This window comes from Neolamprologus multifasciatus, chromosome 17 (genome assembly GCF_963576455.1).
Source record: "Neolamprologus multifasciatus chromosome 17, fNeoMul1.2, whole genome shotgun sequence".
Classification (NCBI taxonomy): Eukaryota; Metazoa; Chordata; class Actinopteri; order Cichliformes; family Cichlidae; genus Neolamprologus; species Neolamprologus multifasciatus.
Window position 1 is genome coordinate 38,089,681 of NC_140455.1, and position 15,497 is coordinate 38,105,177.

The 15,497-nt window shown below is 37.4% G+C and overlaps 1 protein-coding gene across 3 annotated transcripts in view; it reads right to left on the reverse strand.

The window, feature by feature from the left end:
* Positions 1-13,991, reverse strand: part of ptprc (protein tyrosine phosphatase receptor type C) — a 15,381-nt gene extending 1,390 nt beyond the window's left edge. The window contains exons 1-29 of one of the 3 annotated variants that reach the window (XM_085136916.1): positions 12,576-13,946; positions 12,411-12,524; positions 12,138-12,257; positions 11,928-11,957; positions 11,444-11,701; positions 11,124-11,351; positions 10,913-11,032; positions 10,587-10,730; positions 10,342-10,485; positions 9,798-9,944; positions 8,828-9,039; positions 8,349-8,409; positions 6,918-7,026; positions 6,429-6,466; positions 4,747-4,856; positions 4,462-4,552; positions 4,298-4,374; positions 4,173-4,209; positions 3,994-4,091; positions 3,729-3,854; positions 3,463-3,620; positions 3,080-3,215; positions 2,308-2,457; positions 1,946-2,036; positions 1,729-1,865; positions 1,436-1,570; positions 1,238-1,354; positions 971-1,131; positions 110-245 (exon numbers count right to left, since the gene is read on the reverse strand). In XM_085136916.1, coding sequence (XP_084993042.1) covers positions 110-245; positions 971-1,131; positions 1,238-1,354; positions 1,436-1,570; positions 1,729-1,865; positions 1,946-2,036; positions 2,308-2,457; positions 3,080-3,215; positions 3,463-3,620; positions 3,729-3,854; positions 3,994-4,091; positions 4,173-4,209; positions 4,298-4,374; positions 4,462-4,552; positions 4,747-4,856; positions 6,429-6,466; positions 6,918-7,026; positions 8,349-8,409; positions 8,828-9,039; positions 9,798-9,944; positions 10,342-10,485; positions 10,587-10,730; positions 10,913-11,032; positions 11,124-11,351; positions 11,444-11,701; positions 11,928-11,957; positions 12,138-12,257; positions 12,411-12,524; positions 12,576-12,750 — 3,660 coding nt within the window. In that variant the 5' untranslated portion in view covers positions 12,751-13,946. Of the gene's footprint in view, positions 1-109; positions 246-970; positions 1,132-1,237; positions 1,355-1,435; positions 1,571-1,728; positions 1,866-1,945; positions 2,037-2,307; positions 2,458-3,079; positions 3,216-3,462; positions 3,621-3,728; positions 3,855-3,993; positions 4,092-4,172; positions 4,210-4,297; positions 4,375-4,461; positions 4,553-4,746; positions 4,857-6,428; positions 6,467-6,917; positions 7,027-8,348; positions 8,410-8,827; positions 9,040-9,797; positions 9,945-10,341; positions 10,486-10,586; positions 10,731-10,912; positions 11,033-11,123; positions 11,352-11,443; positions 11,702-11,927; positions 11,958-12,137; positions 12,258-12,410 lie in introns of all 3 variants that reach the window. The other 2 variants (XM_085136915.1, XM_085136918.1) reach the window with 2 other exon arrangements.
* Positions 13,992-15,497: the final 1,506 nt, after the last annotated feature.

The window sequence follows — 15,497 nt, forward strand, 5'->3', positions numbered from 1 at the left end:
ACAGTAATATAAAATACTGCATTTCATAGCTAGAACAGGGAACTGGTGATGTGCAACGCTGATCTCTGGTTATAAACAGAGTGTGAACGATTGTGTTCCTCTTTCTCACCAGGCTGGAGACCATGCACTGTCTCTCTTTGCGCAGCGTTTTGACCACTTGGAAAACATCCACCAGCTTCTCGTTCTCAGCGTTGTCCAGCACGTTCCACAGGGCGCAGAAAACCCCCGAGCGGGACGAGCCGTCACTGAGGAGCACAAAACAAGTTACATTTATACATATCCATGTGTTAGACAGCTGTGGGCCTGTGAAGGACATCACATGAAAAACAAAAAGTCTGAAAGTGGATCTGTTGTCATAGGAAATAAAAATATAACTAATTAAACATTAAACAAAGGATTTCCTTAAAAGAATAATTGATGTTGGGTTAAATTCATGGGAATACTCAACTATCAGCTGACCTTTACTGTCTTTCACACTAACATAGATGCATTTTACTGTGTTCACTCAGTAATCACACTTTGTGCGAGGTGGCTGTAGAGAGTGCGGTTGGGAGTATTCACACTATTTTTATAACATATTCATGCCTCAAAGGAAATCAAATGCATGGTTTCCTTGAAATGAGGTGAGGCTGCAAAGCAGGGTGAGCTCATTTTCATCAAGATCTTTATCTAAAATTTGCAACGTAAATGATTGCTGCATTCATGCACGCTCTGTAGGGCTTGCACTAAAACATGTGGCAGCATCTGGATATGTGCAGAAATGCAGCTACGTAGCTGATTTCTCTGTTTAAAAGATATCCTGCTGCTTAGATTTTACCGAGCTCTTTATTTAAAAACACTGATCACTGGTGTCCACCCTGAAACCCAGCGAGATGGAGAAGTCGGCTGTTGCGAAACATTTTACTGATCGCTGAGAACGATGACTTCGTCGCCGCGTGCTCGCCCGTGTGCTCGCCCGTGTGTTTCTTACTCGCAGTGGACCACTATGGGGTTGTTCCTCTGGGATCTGCTGGTGCCGCAGTTTTGCTTGATGTCCTTGATCATGTCTGTGAGGTCTTGAGGTTTCTCCGGCACCTCTTTGCTCGTCCACTTCAGGAACTGGAAATGGTTTATCTCCCGTCTCTCTTTCCTCTGTGGATAGAAGAGGACGAGAAGAGCACAGCTGGCTTACAAACGTCCGGTCTCGTCAGCGGGCGAGGCTCGCTTACAGAGGCAGAGTGGGTGGCTGCTGTGTTACCTTGACGTGGCGGATCTGCATGGTGCGTCTGATGAAACTCGGCGAGTTGTCTGTGCTCGTCACCTCCACCTCAATCTCCCCAAAGCTCTTCTTCTCTTTGTCCCAGTAAATACCGTCCTGCTGAGCAGAAGAACACAAGCATATTTACCACATGTACGTTTAATGTGTATCACTATAAGTATGTCATATTGTTTGTACCGCGTCTCCTTCACTGCTGTCTGAAAGCATGACGACAGTATAAACTTTCTTCTGGTGAATCATCGACCAGAAGTCCCCCGTGGTGTCCGCCAGTGGGGTCTGCGCCACTATGAAGGCTCGGCAGCCCCAGTATCCCTGTGTGGGAGACAAACACATCGAGTCCAAACACAGAAGACGAGACACATTTCGTTATCTGCTGCATCAGGAAAGAAGGTGACAGGAAGCAGTTTGACATCAGCTGGTATTTTTAGTAGTTTACATAGAAACGGGTTCATAAATAGGCCGAACGTTACCGTGATGTGCGAGGCGTTGATGTATTGAGAGTCTTCATCCTCTTCATCTGAAGAATCTTCCTCCTCATCGTCTTCGTCGGGGTCACTGTCCTGACTTCGTCCTTCGTCCAGCTTCAGTAACACGCGGTTGAAGTCATCTGCAGGTTTCATATGAAAGAAGGTGAAGTGAGCAGATGTCTTACACGTGAGCACACGCGTGCGTGCAAAGTAAACTCACAGGGGATGACGGACGGAGAGCGATTCTTCTTCTTGTTTTCTTCGGTCACGCCTGTGTTGAGCGTCCTCCAGTTTTTAAAGGTGGGGAGTCTCTGCAAGATCATTTTTAATATTAAAACTTTGCTTCCATCCAATCCATCGTGCAGGACGTGATGGAGAAGAGGCCGACCGGCACACTTGATGATATTTTTATATGTCAGCTGTTTGTGCTGCATCAATGTTTTAGGGTCATTTACATTATTGTGTCAGAGCTTTTTCTCTGTGACTCACTCAGCGACTTAAACATGATCAAAGCTGCACTTTCGGTCCCTCGCACTGCTCTTCTGCAGTTTACAGCTATAAAAGTGATAAGATACGGCGTACCTCAAACTCCTCCTCCATGAGCGTGGGCTCGTCGTCCACGTTTTTCTCTTTGAGCGTGCTCATTGTGCTGTGCAGCTCAGACAGGCTGATCTCTGTCTCTCCAAACTGGTTGTGCTCCAGCAGGGCCTGGTGAATCAGGATGTACTGGGCCTGCGTGCACACAAACGCGCTCATGTTAATGCACGAGAGCGTTTATATCTCATTTATCCTCATTTATTTAATACAGCATTTTAAAAATGAAGCTTTGTTTATGTGTAGTGTTGTCAGTGTGTGTACATCTAACACGCGTGTTCCTCACATACATGTTTAAACTATTATAGTGATTTCTTTACACAGCAGGTGAATGAGTCTATAATACGAACATGCAGACTAAAGAACAGGACTACACGCACACACAGAGCTGCAGATGTAGGTGAAGAAAAAGAGGGCGGGGCCAAACACAAAGAGGAGATAAAAAAAACAGGAAGCAAAACCGGAACAAGACAGGAGATAATAACACCGAGGAAGACAGGAAATGACAGAAAGGCTACGGTGTACGTGTTTAAAATACAACTTCTTATCAATATAACATTTTTAAAAAATATATTAAAAAATATACACAATATATACAATTATACATATATAAGTTTAGCTGATTTAACTAATTGTTAATCTTTGTCATTTGCAGATATAAGGTGATTTACTTTAATGAGAATTGGCATCAAATTCGTTGTATTTACACACACACACACACACACACACACACACACACACACACACACAGATATTTTACCTCGACTTGGACCATGAGGCATCTCTGTCTGCGGAGTCTGACCACGTAGCCGTAGATGTCCACTCTGCCCTCCGCCTCCAGACCTTCCATCATGGCATCAATGCCGATGTAGGTTCCTGTCCTGCCGACCCCCGCACTACACGAGAAAGAAGTATCACCCATGAGTGAGGTTGTCTTATTTAACCTGATGTTCAATGACGCACTTTAGATCTCGATTAACAGCTCGTGTTTTAATCTGAATGAAACTAAGAGGCGGTGATCTGAAGAAGTAGGTGTGGCTACAAATAGACGTCCATCCAGTCAGACTTTGCCTAATATCTGATGGAAGAAAGTGAAACGACTCCTAAACAAACAGCCGAGCGTACAGTGCGACCTCATCGTACCTGCAGTGAACAACGATCGGCCCACTGAAGAAATTCTTGAAGGCGTTGACGCGCCGCCTCAGTTTCAGGAGGAGGTGTGGCTCCCCGGGGACTCCGTGGTCGGGCCAACTCATGAACTGGATGTGGGTCACCTCCCTCTCTGAGTTCTTCTCTCTCTTCTGCAGGTGCATTTATTGAGATAAATGTGCAACACTTCTACACAGATATGATTACAGACATTTAACACTTTTACAGTTTCGTCGGGTCAACGTGTGACGGAGGCGTACGTTTGTCAGGCTGAGACGGCGGATGGTGTAATCGGGGTAGTGGTCCTCTGAGTTCAGCTTCACAATAAACTCCTCGTAAAGCTCAGTCTCTCGGTCAGGAGACGGCCAGTACTGAGCACACTTGACCTGTGAAACGATGTGAGAGGAGAGAAGCTGACTGTCGCTCAGTGAGGAAGAAGAACGGAGCAAACAATACGAAGGTCTAACTAAATCAGATAAGAAGCTTCTCAAAGAAAGGATATTTCTCTGTGACTCGCGATCTTACCCTGTTTCCCTCCTCACATCGTGTTACCATGACGATAATTGAGGACTGCTGTTCCCAGATCATCCTCCAGAAGTCATTTATAGTTTCTTCCTTTGGTCCTGCAGCGAAAACACCGTCGATAAGCATCATGCATCACACAGTTCAGTGCAGCTGTGTGAAGAACGCGAGCGTGACTTTACCTTGAGCTGCGATGTACTTTTTGGACTCTTTGAATCCCTGCAGGAAGAACGGGAGGGATGTTTGACTGTTTTATCAAACAGATGTCATGAACTTTATGTTGAACAAGCTGAACGTTTTTACATACGTCAACGAAGCTGGCGTTGATGTAGTCGCATCCTGGCTCTCCGTTTCCTGTGGTTAGCTGGACACGGTTATAATCATCTAGTTCAAGACAAATAAATAAATAAAATAAATGATGACAGTCTTCACAGTAACTCTCAGTAAGTTTAATAACATCGATCAGCTCACAGGGCAGAATGTCCACGTAGCGGTTCTTGACAGAATTGCAGGACTTCTTGGCCTCTTTCACCGTGTATCGTGAGAAAATTCTTGGGATGCTCTGCAAGTAAATTAAAGCAACGTCCTTTAAAAAACATACACTTTGGACTCCAACCGTCTAACATGTATTCAGATCAAGTTTTGGCCTTTTGTTTTCCATTGTCTGCTCCTCTGACATACTATGGTAAATAAATTCCTGAAAATAAATAGCAGAAATAGAAATACCCCCTACCAAAGACCACAGAGTGCACTTACCTGAAACTCAGCCAGGAAAAGTCTCCCCTCATCAGCGAGCTTCCTCTTGTAGGTTTCCAGCAGGACCTCTGCTGCGATCGGCTCAACAAGCAACAGGTTTTCTTCATCGTCTACAAAAAGCAGTCAGCAAAAAAATGAGCTCGTAAAAAAAACCACAACTTATAGTTTTTGTTAACATGCATCATAATTTGTATGCATAGTTTTATATAACTCTGTCAGTCACCCGAATTCAACAAAGTGATCTGCTGTTAGATAACATACATAATAATAATAATATTATGTATAATATAATATAATATAATATTATTATATAATATAATATAATATTATATTATAATAATATAATATAATAATAATAATATGTATTATATTATATTATTATAATATTATAATAATATAATATAATATAATATAATATAATATAATATAATATAATATTATTATATAATATAATATAATATTATATTATATTATATTATAATAATATAATATAATAATAATAATATGTATTATATTATATTATTATAATATTATAATAATATAGTATAATATAATATAATATTATATTATATTATATTATTATAATTCGTGTGACTGACTCTGTCAGTCACCCGAATTCAACAAAGTGATCTGCTGTTAGATAACATACATAATAATAATAATAATATTATGTATAATATAATATAATATAATATTATTATATAATATAATATAATATAATATAATATAATATAATATAATATAATATAATATTATTATATAATATAATATAATATTATATTATATTATATTATATTATATTATATAATAATATTATATTATATTATTATTATATTATTATAATATTATAATAATATAATATAATATAATATAATATAATATAATATAATATTATTATATAATATAATATAATATTATATTATATTATAATAATATAATATAATAATAATAATATGTATTATATTATATTATTATAATATTATAATAATATAATATAATATAATATAATATTATATTATATTATATTATATTATATTATATTATATTATATTATATAATAATATTATATTATATTATTATTATATTATTATAATATTATAATAATATAATATAATATAATATTATATTATATTATATTATATTATATTATATTATATTATATTATATTATAATAATACATATATGAGGTTAAAAGGCAGGTTAACTCCGCCTACTTCAGACCAGCCATAGGACACTTATGTAAATGAGTTTCACTTCTTGCTTAAAGGAGTTTAAAGAAAAATCCTGTTGTGATTTTCAAACACAATTTCACTGCATTCATTTCATTTTCAAAGAAATGAGTAAATACCACAGTCATCATATTTACTCACAACGTGATGAAATTTAACTTTGAACTTTAAATATTAGTACGTTTTACACTGAGGTCTGGGGTCTGAATTCTTCAGATTTGATAGTGTCACAGATGTTTTTATGTGCTCTACAGCTGCTTTTACAGCAGTTCCAATGATCATAGATGAGAACCAGCATGACTTCACAGTCAACTCAATTTTGAAAAGAGGAACATAGTTTACTTGATCCTGTCATCCTGTTGTTATCTAAACCCTAAAGGTTTTAATAAAAACAGTACAAAAACATATGAAATGATGCCAGGAACCGAAACTCTATTATTAAATAAAACTCACTTGTTGTTGAAATAAGCATCATGCTTTCTCCCAGGTCACTGTGAAGAAAAGAGCATAGGAAGGTTTTTAAATTCAACAGAAGCAGTGCAAATGATATTATCTTATTAACAGGAAAAAATGCTGGTTTATTTGTGTAAAATGAACAAATCCTAAAAAAGCGAGCGCAGCTCGACTGTTAAAATAACAAAGGAAACGACATATTCAATTCAGTTTTATTTATACAGCCCCAAATAACAACAACCTTGAGGTGCTTTATATTGTAAGGTTGACCCTACAATAATACACACAGAGAAAAACCCAACAATCATATGACCCCCTATGAGCAGCACTTTGGCGACAGTGGGAAGGAAAAACTCCCTTTTAACAGGAAGAAACCTCCAACAGAACCAGGCTCAGGGAGGGGCGGGGCCATCTGCTGTGATTGGTTGGTGTGAGAGAAGGAAGACAGGATAAAGACATGCTGTGGAAGAGAGACAGAAGTTTTCTTACTGGGAGTTTCTGCGTTTCAAAATGTAGATCTTGTAGATGACAAAAAGTAGAGCCACAGACGTGAGGATGATGAGGAAGACCAGAAACCCAATGACAGCTTTGTCATTATCTGTAAAAGAATGGGACGAGTGAGTGCATGTATGTAAAATATATACGGTCACGGCAAAAACAAAGTACAACTTATGTCATTTCTAAGGTTTGACATCAGGACATAATAAACAATAATCGACCCCTCAGCAGATCTTAAATCCAGTATATACAAGACATCCGACTACACTGGATCATTACTGATCCAACAATAACTAAGCCAAAGTTCAGAGGCAGTGTGTGAAAGATTAAATACATCTCATGTTTGAGTACCTTCTAGAACCACTTGTAGAAGCAATAACTTGAAATAATCCTTCTCTTGTTGGCGATATAAGTCTCTCATATCATTGTGGAGGAATTTTGGTCCACTCGTCTTTACAACACTGCTTCAGTTTATTGCACTTTATGGGCTTTTACTTCTGCACAGCTCTCTAAAGGTCTTGCAACAGCATTTTAATCATATTGAGGTCTGGACTCTGGAATGGGTCATTTTGAACACTTTGATTCTTTTCCTTTAAAACCACTTTCACATGGCCTCTAAATTGTGTTTTGAATACTTTGTGCTCATTGTACTTTTTCATTAACTATTCTTTGTTTTGTTTTAGCATTTAACATGATATCTGAGACCTGTAGAGTCTGAGATGCAGCACTTGGGTTGTTGTAGTTTCCATGAACACTGCACAGTCTGACACTGAGGTGAATTTTCTGGGACATCCACTCCTGGGACGTTTTCCTAGACTCCAGGAAAACACTCAGGACAGTTACCAACTGTCCTGAGTGTTTTCCTTGTGAATAATCTCACTTATTGCAGAATGATAGACTTTCCAAATGGTTTAGAAATCCTCCTTGGCACGGTGTTAATACAACCACAAATGATCCAGAGGTGCTCACATTTGCTCATACAAAGTTAATGAAGTGCATTTGATCAGCAGCACGTGGCTACTACTAAACTCCTATGGAAGCAATAAGGCTGTACTTAGTTTTTTACACACTGCTTCTGAGTTTTGGCTTAATTTGTATTAAGTGAATACAGATATGGTGTAAAATGTTTTTCATCTGAATTTATATTTACCTAGTTTTATGTAAAGATTATTATGGAGCCCCGCAGGGGACATGGGAGTAAAAAAAATTAAGACGGACTTTTGCGAGATCTCGCAAAACGAGATCTCGCAAAAGTCCGTCTTAATTTTTTTTACTCCCATGTCCCCTGCGGGGCTCCGTAGATTATCTTTATTATGTCATAAAATCGTACAATTTAGAGAATGGTGTAATTTTTTTTAAACATGGCTGAACAATATGTAAACTGATTTATCTAACAAACTGTGTCATTGAATCCATACTTACAGCGAGTATGAACAGTTCTTGTGCCCGGTTTGCTTTCAAAGTGTCCGTTGAAAACAGTCACCTATAAATACAGATGTTTCAGATGTTCATTCATAAGAAATTACACCATTATAATAAAATAATCATATACTAAAACAGCGGTCCCCAACCCCCGGGCCTCGGACCGGTACCGGTCCGTGAGTCGTTTGGTACCGGGCCGCGAGAGTTGAGGCTCAGGTGTGAAATGTAAAGTTTTCAGGGTTTTTATCAGTTTTCAGCGTTATTTTGTTATCGTTTTATCGTTTACTCTGTTTTCCTGGGTCTTTTCACGTGTGTTATGAATAAATCTTCTTTTTTTCAGTACCGGTACTAGTTTTATTTTGTTGTATTTATCCGCGACACCTTAAAGGCTGGTCCATGAAAATAATGTCGGGCATAAACCGGTCCGTGGCGCAAAAAAGGTTGGAGACCGCTGCTCTAAAAAGTAGGATGATACAAACCTCCACTGTGTATTCTGTAGAGTAGCTCAGATCCTTGAATTCAAACTTACAATCTGTTTTATTCTGTAGTTTGTTTTCACCACCAGGATGAAGACGTGCTATGAATCTTTTTTTTTCTGTTGGTCCATTAATGTTGTCTCTATGGTTACAGTCTACTTTAATCACATTATTCTCTGGCACAGTTACAGTCACTGTAGGGGAACCGACGGGTACTGTAAGGGAATGAAAACAGGGATCATAGTTTTAAGATTCATTTTTATGTCCATCAGCAGTGAAACATGTGAAAGTAAACATGTTTATGTTTGCAATGTTAAAACGATTCATAATAGAAATGAATGATTAATTATTGAAGAATTAATTGATCATTTTGTTGTCATGGAGCCCAGTTTACATTTTATTTACAGATGTGTAACTTTAAAAAACAAACTGTGTGAAAGCAGAAAACATGTGAATGAACTTCAGTTATCTCTGAACATTAAACACATTTTCCCAGCAGAATAAAATGAACGAGTAACGAAAATGAACAAACGGACACATTTCTATAAGTCCAGAGAATAAGAGTCTGAATCAGCTGCTTAAACGACTGAACGTTTCCTCACTGATGACTCAGCATGTTTTAATGTTCACTGTAACGTTTCAGAGAGTCGGATTTAGTTAAATTGATATGAGGGATGCTCTCTGTTTCATGATATTTATCTTAGAAAGAACATCAATTATATTAGTTATGATCAAGACTGTGAAAACACACATTTGTTTCCAATCTTTCACTAAAATAAATGAGCTCTTGAGTTTATTCTTCTTCATGAAAACATCATTTTGTAACTTTATTTTCTGCTGTTCACCACCAAAGTCTTCATGTTGTGTTTTAGAATGATATAAAAAATGAAGCTAAACAAAGTTTGATGTTGATGAGTGAAGGGTTCAGCTTTATTATGAGCTGTAATTCTCAATATTTCGTTTGCTAACTTACCTCCAGGAGCAGTTTTCAGTTCAACTTCCTTTTTATTGGGAACTATCTTGCCGTTGTATTTGGGTTGGACTCCACAATTATAAAAAGTGAATGGTGTGAGATCAGTAATATCACACGTTCCTCCATCAGGCTGAAGGTTTGTGATTCCTGTAAAATAAAGTTCATGAACTCTTTGTGGTTTAAATCAGCAGGTCCAGCTAAAGAGACGTCAGGTGACTTTGACCTGCTGGCTTTAGTAACCACGACAACGACATGAGCAGCAGACTGAACAGAACAGGTTGGAGATCTGAGTATAAGATAATAATGCAGTGACATGTCGTTATTTTGCATCATATTTCATGTGTTTAGTGATGGGGGTTAAATTTCAAGCAGTTATATTTACTAAATTATTAGCTCAAAATATAAACACTTCTGTATATTTTAATTTTCAAATAAGATAAGATAAGATAACCTTTATTAGTCCCACGTGTGGGAAATTTCAATATTTTAAAAAAATAAAAACAAAGCAAATTGAATCAAAGTGAATCTAAATGATTGGACTTACCTTTTTTATCACCGGGAGAACAACTGCAGTCATATGAGAGATGGTGAAGGGTGTGAAGGACACCATTACAGTTCTTACTGGTTGTTTTCCAGCTCAGTTTAATGGAAGTATTAGTTGTTTCCTTCTCAAAGTTTATTGTAAGATCTGTTGAAACAAACAGTAACAGTGAAGCACCTGTTAGTTTGTGTCACTTCAAACTATCTGAGGAGGAAAAGCTTCATCAGGTAAGTTCAATATCAACACACCACAGGAAGTGTTAAGGTGGACGGGTGGAGTTGTCTTATCCGTGCTAATGTTGCTGTTTAAGATCAGACCAGTACATCTGTAGTTTCTGAAGGGCTCCAGCTCAGACAGCTCCAGTTTGTTCACCTCATCAGGTTTGTCTTTTTCTGAGGAGAAACGAGGACGACAATAATGTTTTGTACCAAAATGCATGCAGCAGTTATTCTTTGTTTTATATTCAAATACAGAATAAAAATAGATTCACAAAGAGCACAAAACACTCAGTCCTCTGATGGCAGAAGAGCTTTCAGATCAACTCTACTCATAATGAAGCAGATATTCCACTTACCTGAACAGGTGTAATAGACTGAGAGGTTTTCACACTCTGACACGTTTGGTAACGTTGGCTTTATCACTGCAGGAAGTCCAGTGGAATGACTTTGCTGTATTTCGCTTGAATTATATAAATCTGTGGAAATTAAAAAAAAGCAAAAGCATAAAACATTATTAATTTAGCTCTAAAAGAAAATGAATTTCAAGTTTCAAGTTTTTGTACGAACCAACAATGATGTTTTTGGTGATATCAAATGAAGAATTCACACAGTTTCCTGAAGTGAAGGTTGTTTCAAAATCAGAGCAAATGTCTCTGTGTTTGACACAGAAGCTTTTACTGCTGCACTGATCAGCTGAAGCTACATTTGGTGCTGATATTGAAGAGCTGATGTCCCAGTTACTCTGGTAACAAACACATCCATTTTTGTTGCTTTGCCCTGTAATGTCTGTTTTACCTGAAACACACAAGTGATGCACAAATATATTTGATATTAAGTTTGTTAAACTACAAGAAGGTGAAACAAAAATATGAATTATTTGTACTCACTCATTTCTTTTGTTTCAGTTTTATTTCCATTGTAGGTACACTGGAGTGTTTTATTGCCATACTTGTATAAAACTTGATGCTCATATTCAGTACAGGGCTTCAGGTGTTGGATGTCGTGTTGACCAGAGTGAGTAAAGTTGAACGTCTTGTTAATCACTCGTTGACCTCCTTCAATAATACTGATGTTGTAGTCACCAGGGGGGGAGTTCATCACATCAATCTGCAGTCCAAACTCGATGGGTGTGACAGTGTAGGAACCTGAGCACAAAATCCAATAAATTGTTACATTTTGTTCATTAACATCAATCAGCTGCTGAAATGTTTCATCTCAGTCAGTTTGTTCATGCAGATGTTGACCACAGTCCAGCGTTGGCTAAAACTGAAACACTCGATAGAAAAAGAAACTTTCACTAAGTAAGAAACGCTCGACAGCATCACCGGTGTTTGAAATCAGACGACATATTATCTTTAAACTGACACTCACACTTTGGAGGCTCAGGAGTCGTCTCGGCGGCTGAAACGATGCATTTAAATGAGATCAGAAAAGAAGAAAAGAATTAGTTTGTGATTATGTAGCATGAATGTACAACAGCTCAGAGCACCTTACAGGTACTTGTAACTCAGCAGCGCCGTGTTCTTAGTTTATATTCACATCAATGTCATCACAGGCCTGTATAATAAAGAAACGTCCAACCTTCAGTGGTAGCTGTCACTGTGGTGTCTGTAGGTGAGGCCTGAGAGTCAGAGGAGTTGCTGGGTGGAGTGGGTGGGGGTGAGGTCTCATTTGAGGTGCTTGCAGGAGGAGCTGTGGTTGCTGTGTGAGAGCAGGCTGGAGGTCAACTTCAGGCAGAAATACCTAACAGCTAGCAGACTGGTTGTACCTGACACGATGCTAAACTACAAATGTAGGATTTTATCACACAGCTGTGCCAAAAATCCATGAAACTATAAACTCTGAATACATTACCAGACGTGGCAGTTGAATTCACTGATGAACTAACTACTGTAGCATTTGGGGCCGTGGATGAAGGTGAGGAGTCAGACAACGTGGCTACTGTAGGACTGGTGGAAATGCGTGGAGGTGAGGAGGCTGTTGAATTGGTTACTGTAACATTTGTGGTCGTGCGTGGAGGTGAGCCTGTCGAAGTGGCTACTATGGGATTTGGAGCCATGTGTGAAGGTGAGGAGTCAGACAACGTGGCTACTGTAGGACTGGTGGAAATGCGTGGAGGTGAGGAGGCTGTTGAAGTGGTTACTGTAGCTTTTGCAGCCGTGCGTGGAGGTGAGGAGGCTGAAACAATTTTCATTCCAAGAAAAAGAAATCAGCATGACGTAAAAATGTTAGCTGTAACTGTAGCAAATGTAAAATGTTCTCACTGTAACATTTTCACTCTAACAGTCGTGTTTCATGTTGTTAGAAAGATGCTGTGCTACTTGTCACTGCTATCCCATTTCCTATGCTAGCAAATTAAATATAGTCCTATTAATACTAATTATTGTTTACAAAACACAAACAAAATGATCTAAGGATGAGAGTAAGATGGATCAATGGTAAGTTTTTATAGACAATAAAAGACTAACTGTTGTGTTGGATAATCAGTGACTTCATGTTACTTTCATGTGAATTTGATCTAAATCCCAACAACAGAGCTGCTGCTCTGATTTTTCCAGACTCACTGAACTTGAACTCAAATGCATCTAAATTAAATTACAAGGAATCTAAAGTCAAATTTAACGTGCAGGGACTTCGGGCAAAAGAAAGTATGGAAAAGATACATTATGTGCAAAGCTATGAATTATTACACATAAATATATTTCATTATAATATGAGCAAACAGAGCCCAAGAGCCTCACATCACGCAGCCCGGTACCAAACGACCCGCACCACAGAGCCACTGGAGACCGCTGCTATACAGCATGTTAACTTGCTTTCAATCAGCTTCACAGAGGGTAAAAATGATTTGGAAAATACGTCATCACATATATGTGATTACACATTTATGGAAAATTATCTGTGCAAAACAGCTGCTATATGAAAACAAGGATTTCATCTTTTTCACAGTAAACTTACAATTAACTGAAGACAAAGAACAATACATTTTACACATTTTGCAAAAACATAACTGTTTTTTGTTTTTGGTGTTTGCGTTTAAATTCTGTCTGACACAGAGAACCCAGATCGAAGCTTCTGTTCATCAGTTTAAGTAAGAAGACACATTTCTGTCATTTCAGAATAAGTGTTTGAGGACTGTGTACATTTACACATGAGGCTGAGGGAGATGCGTGCTACATCAGGAAGCACAGCAGGGGGACAACTGGAATTAAACAAGTCTGAAAACAACATAATAAGAAGTAAATGTTATAAACTGAATAACATCATAAATATATTGGAACTCACGTTTGGTGTAATCTGGAATTACAAGAGAAAAGAAAGTCAGAATTAGTGTTTTGGTCATGAAAACATTGCCTGTGTATGCAGGAAAACACAAACAATGAGTGATTACTAAATATTTGTCATGATGACTACGAGAAGTGAACAACTATAGAGATTCAATAACATGATAAAGTATAATGGTACTCACATTTGGTGGTTTGAGCTGTAATTAAAAGAGAAGAAAGTGTAAATCAGTTTGATTGTGATTAAATAATTTATTGTATTTGCAGGAAAAACAAAACAAAACACATAAAAAAACCAGTGATTACTAAATGGTAAAGGGCCTGTATTTGTATAGCGCTTTACACTACATTCAGTCATTCACACACTGGTGATGGCAGCTACATTGTAGCCACAGCCACCCTGGGGCGCACTGACAGAGGCGTAAAAATCTTTTTACACATCCCTCTGTTGAACACAGCAGAGGGATGTGTAAAAATATTTATAATATAATATATATATATTATATTATAAATATTTTATATTTATTATAAATATTTATAATATATATATATATAATAAATATTTATAATATATATATATATATATTATAAATATTTATTATATATATATATATTATAAATATTTTATAATATTTATTATAAATATTTTTTATTATAAATCTTTTTACACATCCCTCTGTTGAACACAGCAGGGTGAACTTTGTTACCAGCATCGTGTGGATGAGGTATCGCTGCTGTGTAACCTGGTTGCTATGACACTGTGACAAAGAGCCACAGTTGCTATATCAGAAAGCAAACCGCAGCTTCCTGCCTGCACTCAAACCTAGAACCGCCCCGTACTTACAAAACTGGTTTCGGTTTGGCTGTGTCACTGAACCAGACACAACCAAAAATACATTTCTAACCAAAGTGTTTCAATAAATACGGTTTCAGATAATATTTGTCAGCTATGAACTTCTCTTTTGTTCTTTGTTTGAATTTCTCTTCTCTTAAAATCTGTTTTTTTCGATATTACAAAGAATAAAAAACAAACAAATACATTTGGATCATATTCACAAGTACATGAGTTAGTTTACTTTAAACGGGTTTATTGATGTTGTCCATTTGTTCTTTATAACAATAGAAATAAGAACTGAATGACTGGGTGATTGGGGACAGTCAAACAATGAGACTCAGGATGTGGTTTTGGCGCGTTGTTGTTTCACTCAGTCGTGCAGAGATGCAACATGTTTGCAGCGACATTCAGCGCCTCGCACAAACGCAGCTCATCGATTATTCGTTTGGAGATGAAGTGAAGGTTTATTTATATCATAACTATGTCGTTATGATGTGTTTGAAGCCCAGGAACGTAAACATAAAGAAAACCTTTTCTTCACTATTTAAACTGGTTTTAAATGTTTTCAGGAAAGTAGGTTTGTGATTTGCATGACAGTATTGTAGTATTATGACAATCACAAACACAATAATGTGATTATCCCTGAATGCAGTAAAGACACGGACACAGTAAGCAGCTCTGTTTCTAATTCATTGATTTTCTCTGTTTTTCCTCCATCTCATGTTTTGCGTTCACCACAGAGTCCTGCTCTGTGCCGCTCTCCTCCTCCCAGAAACTTTTTAAAGTCATGCTTCACATTTCTAACCTCCTTTCTTCATTTTA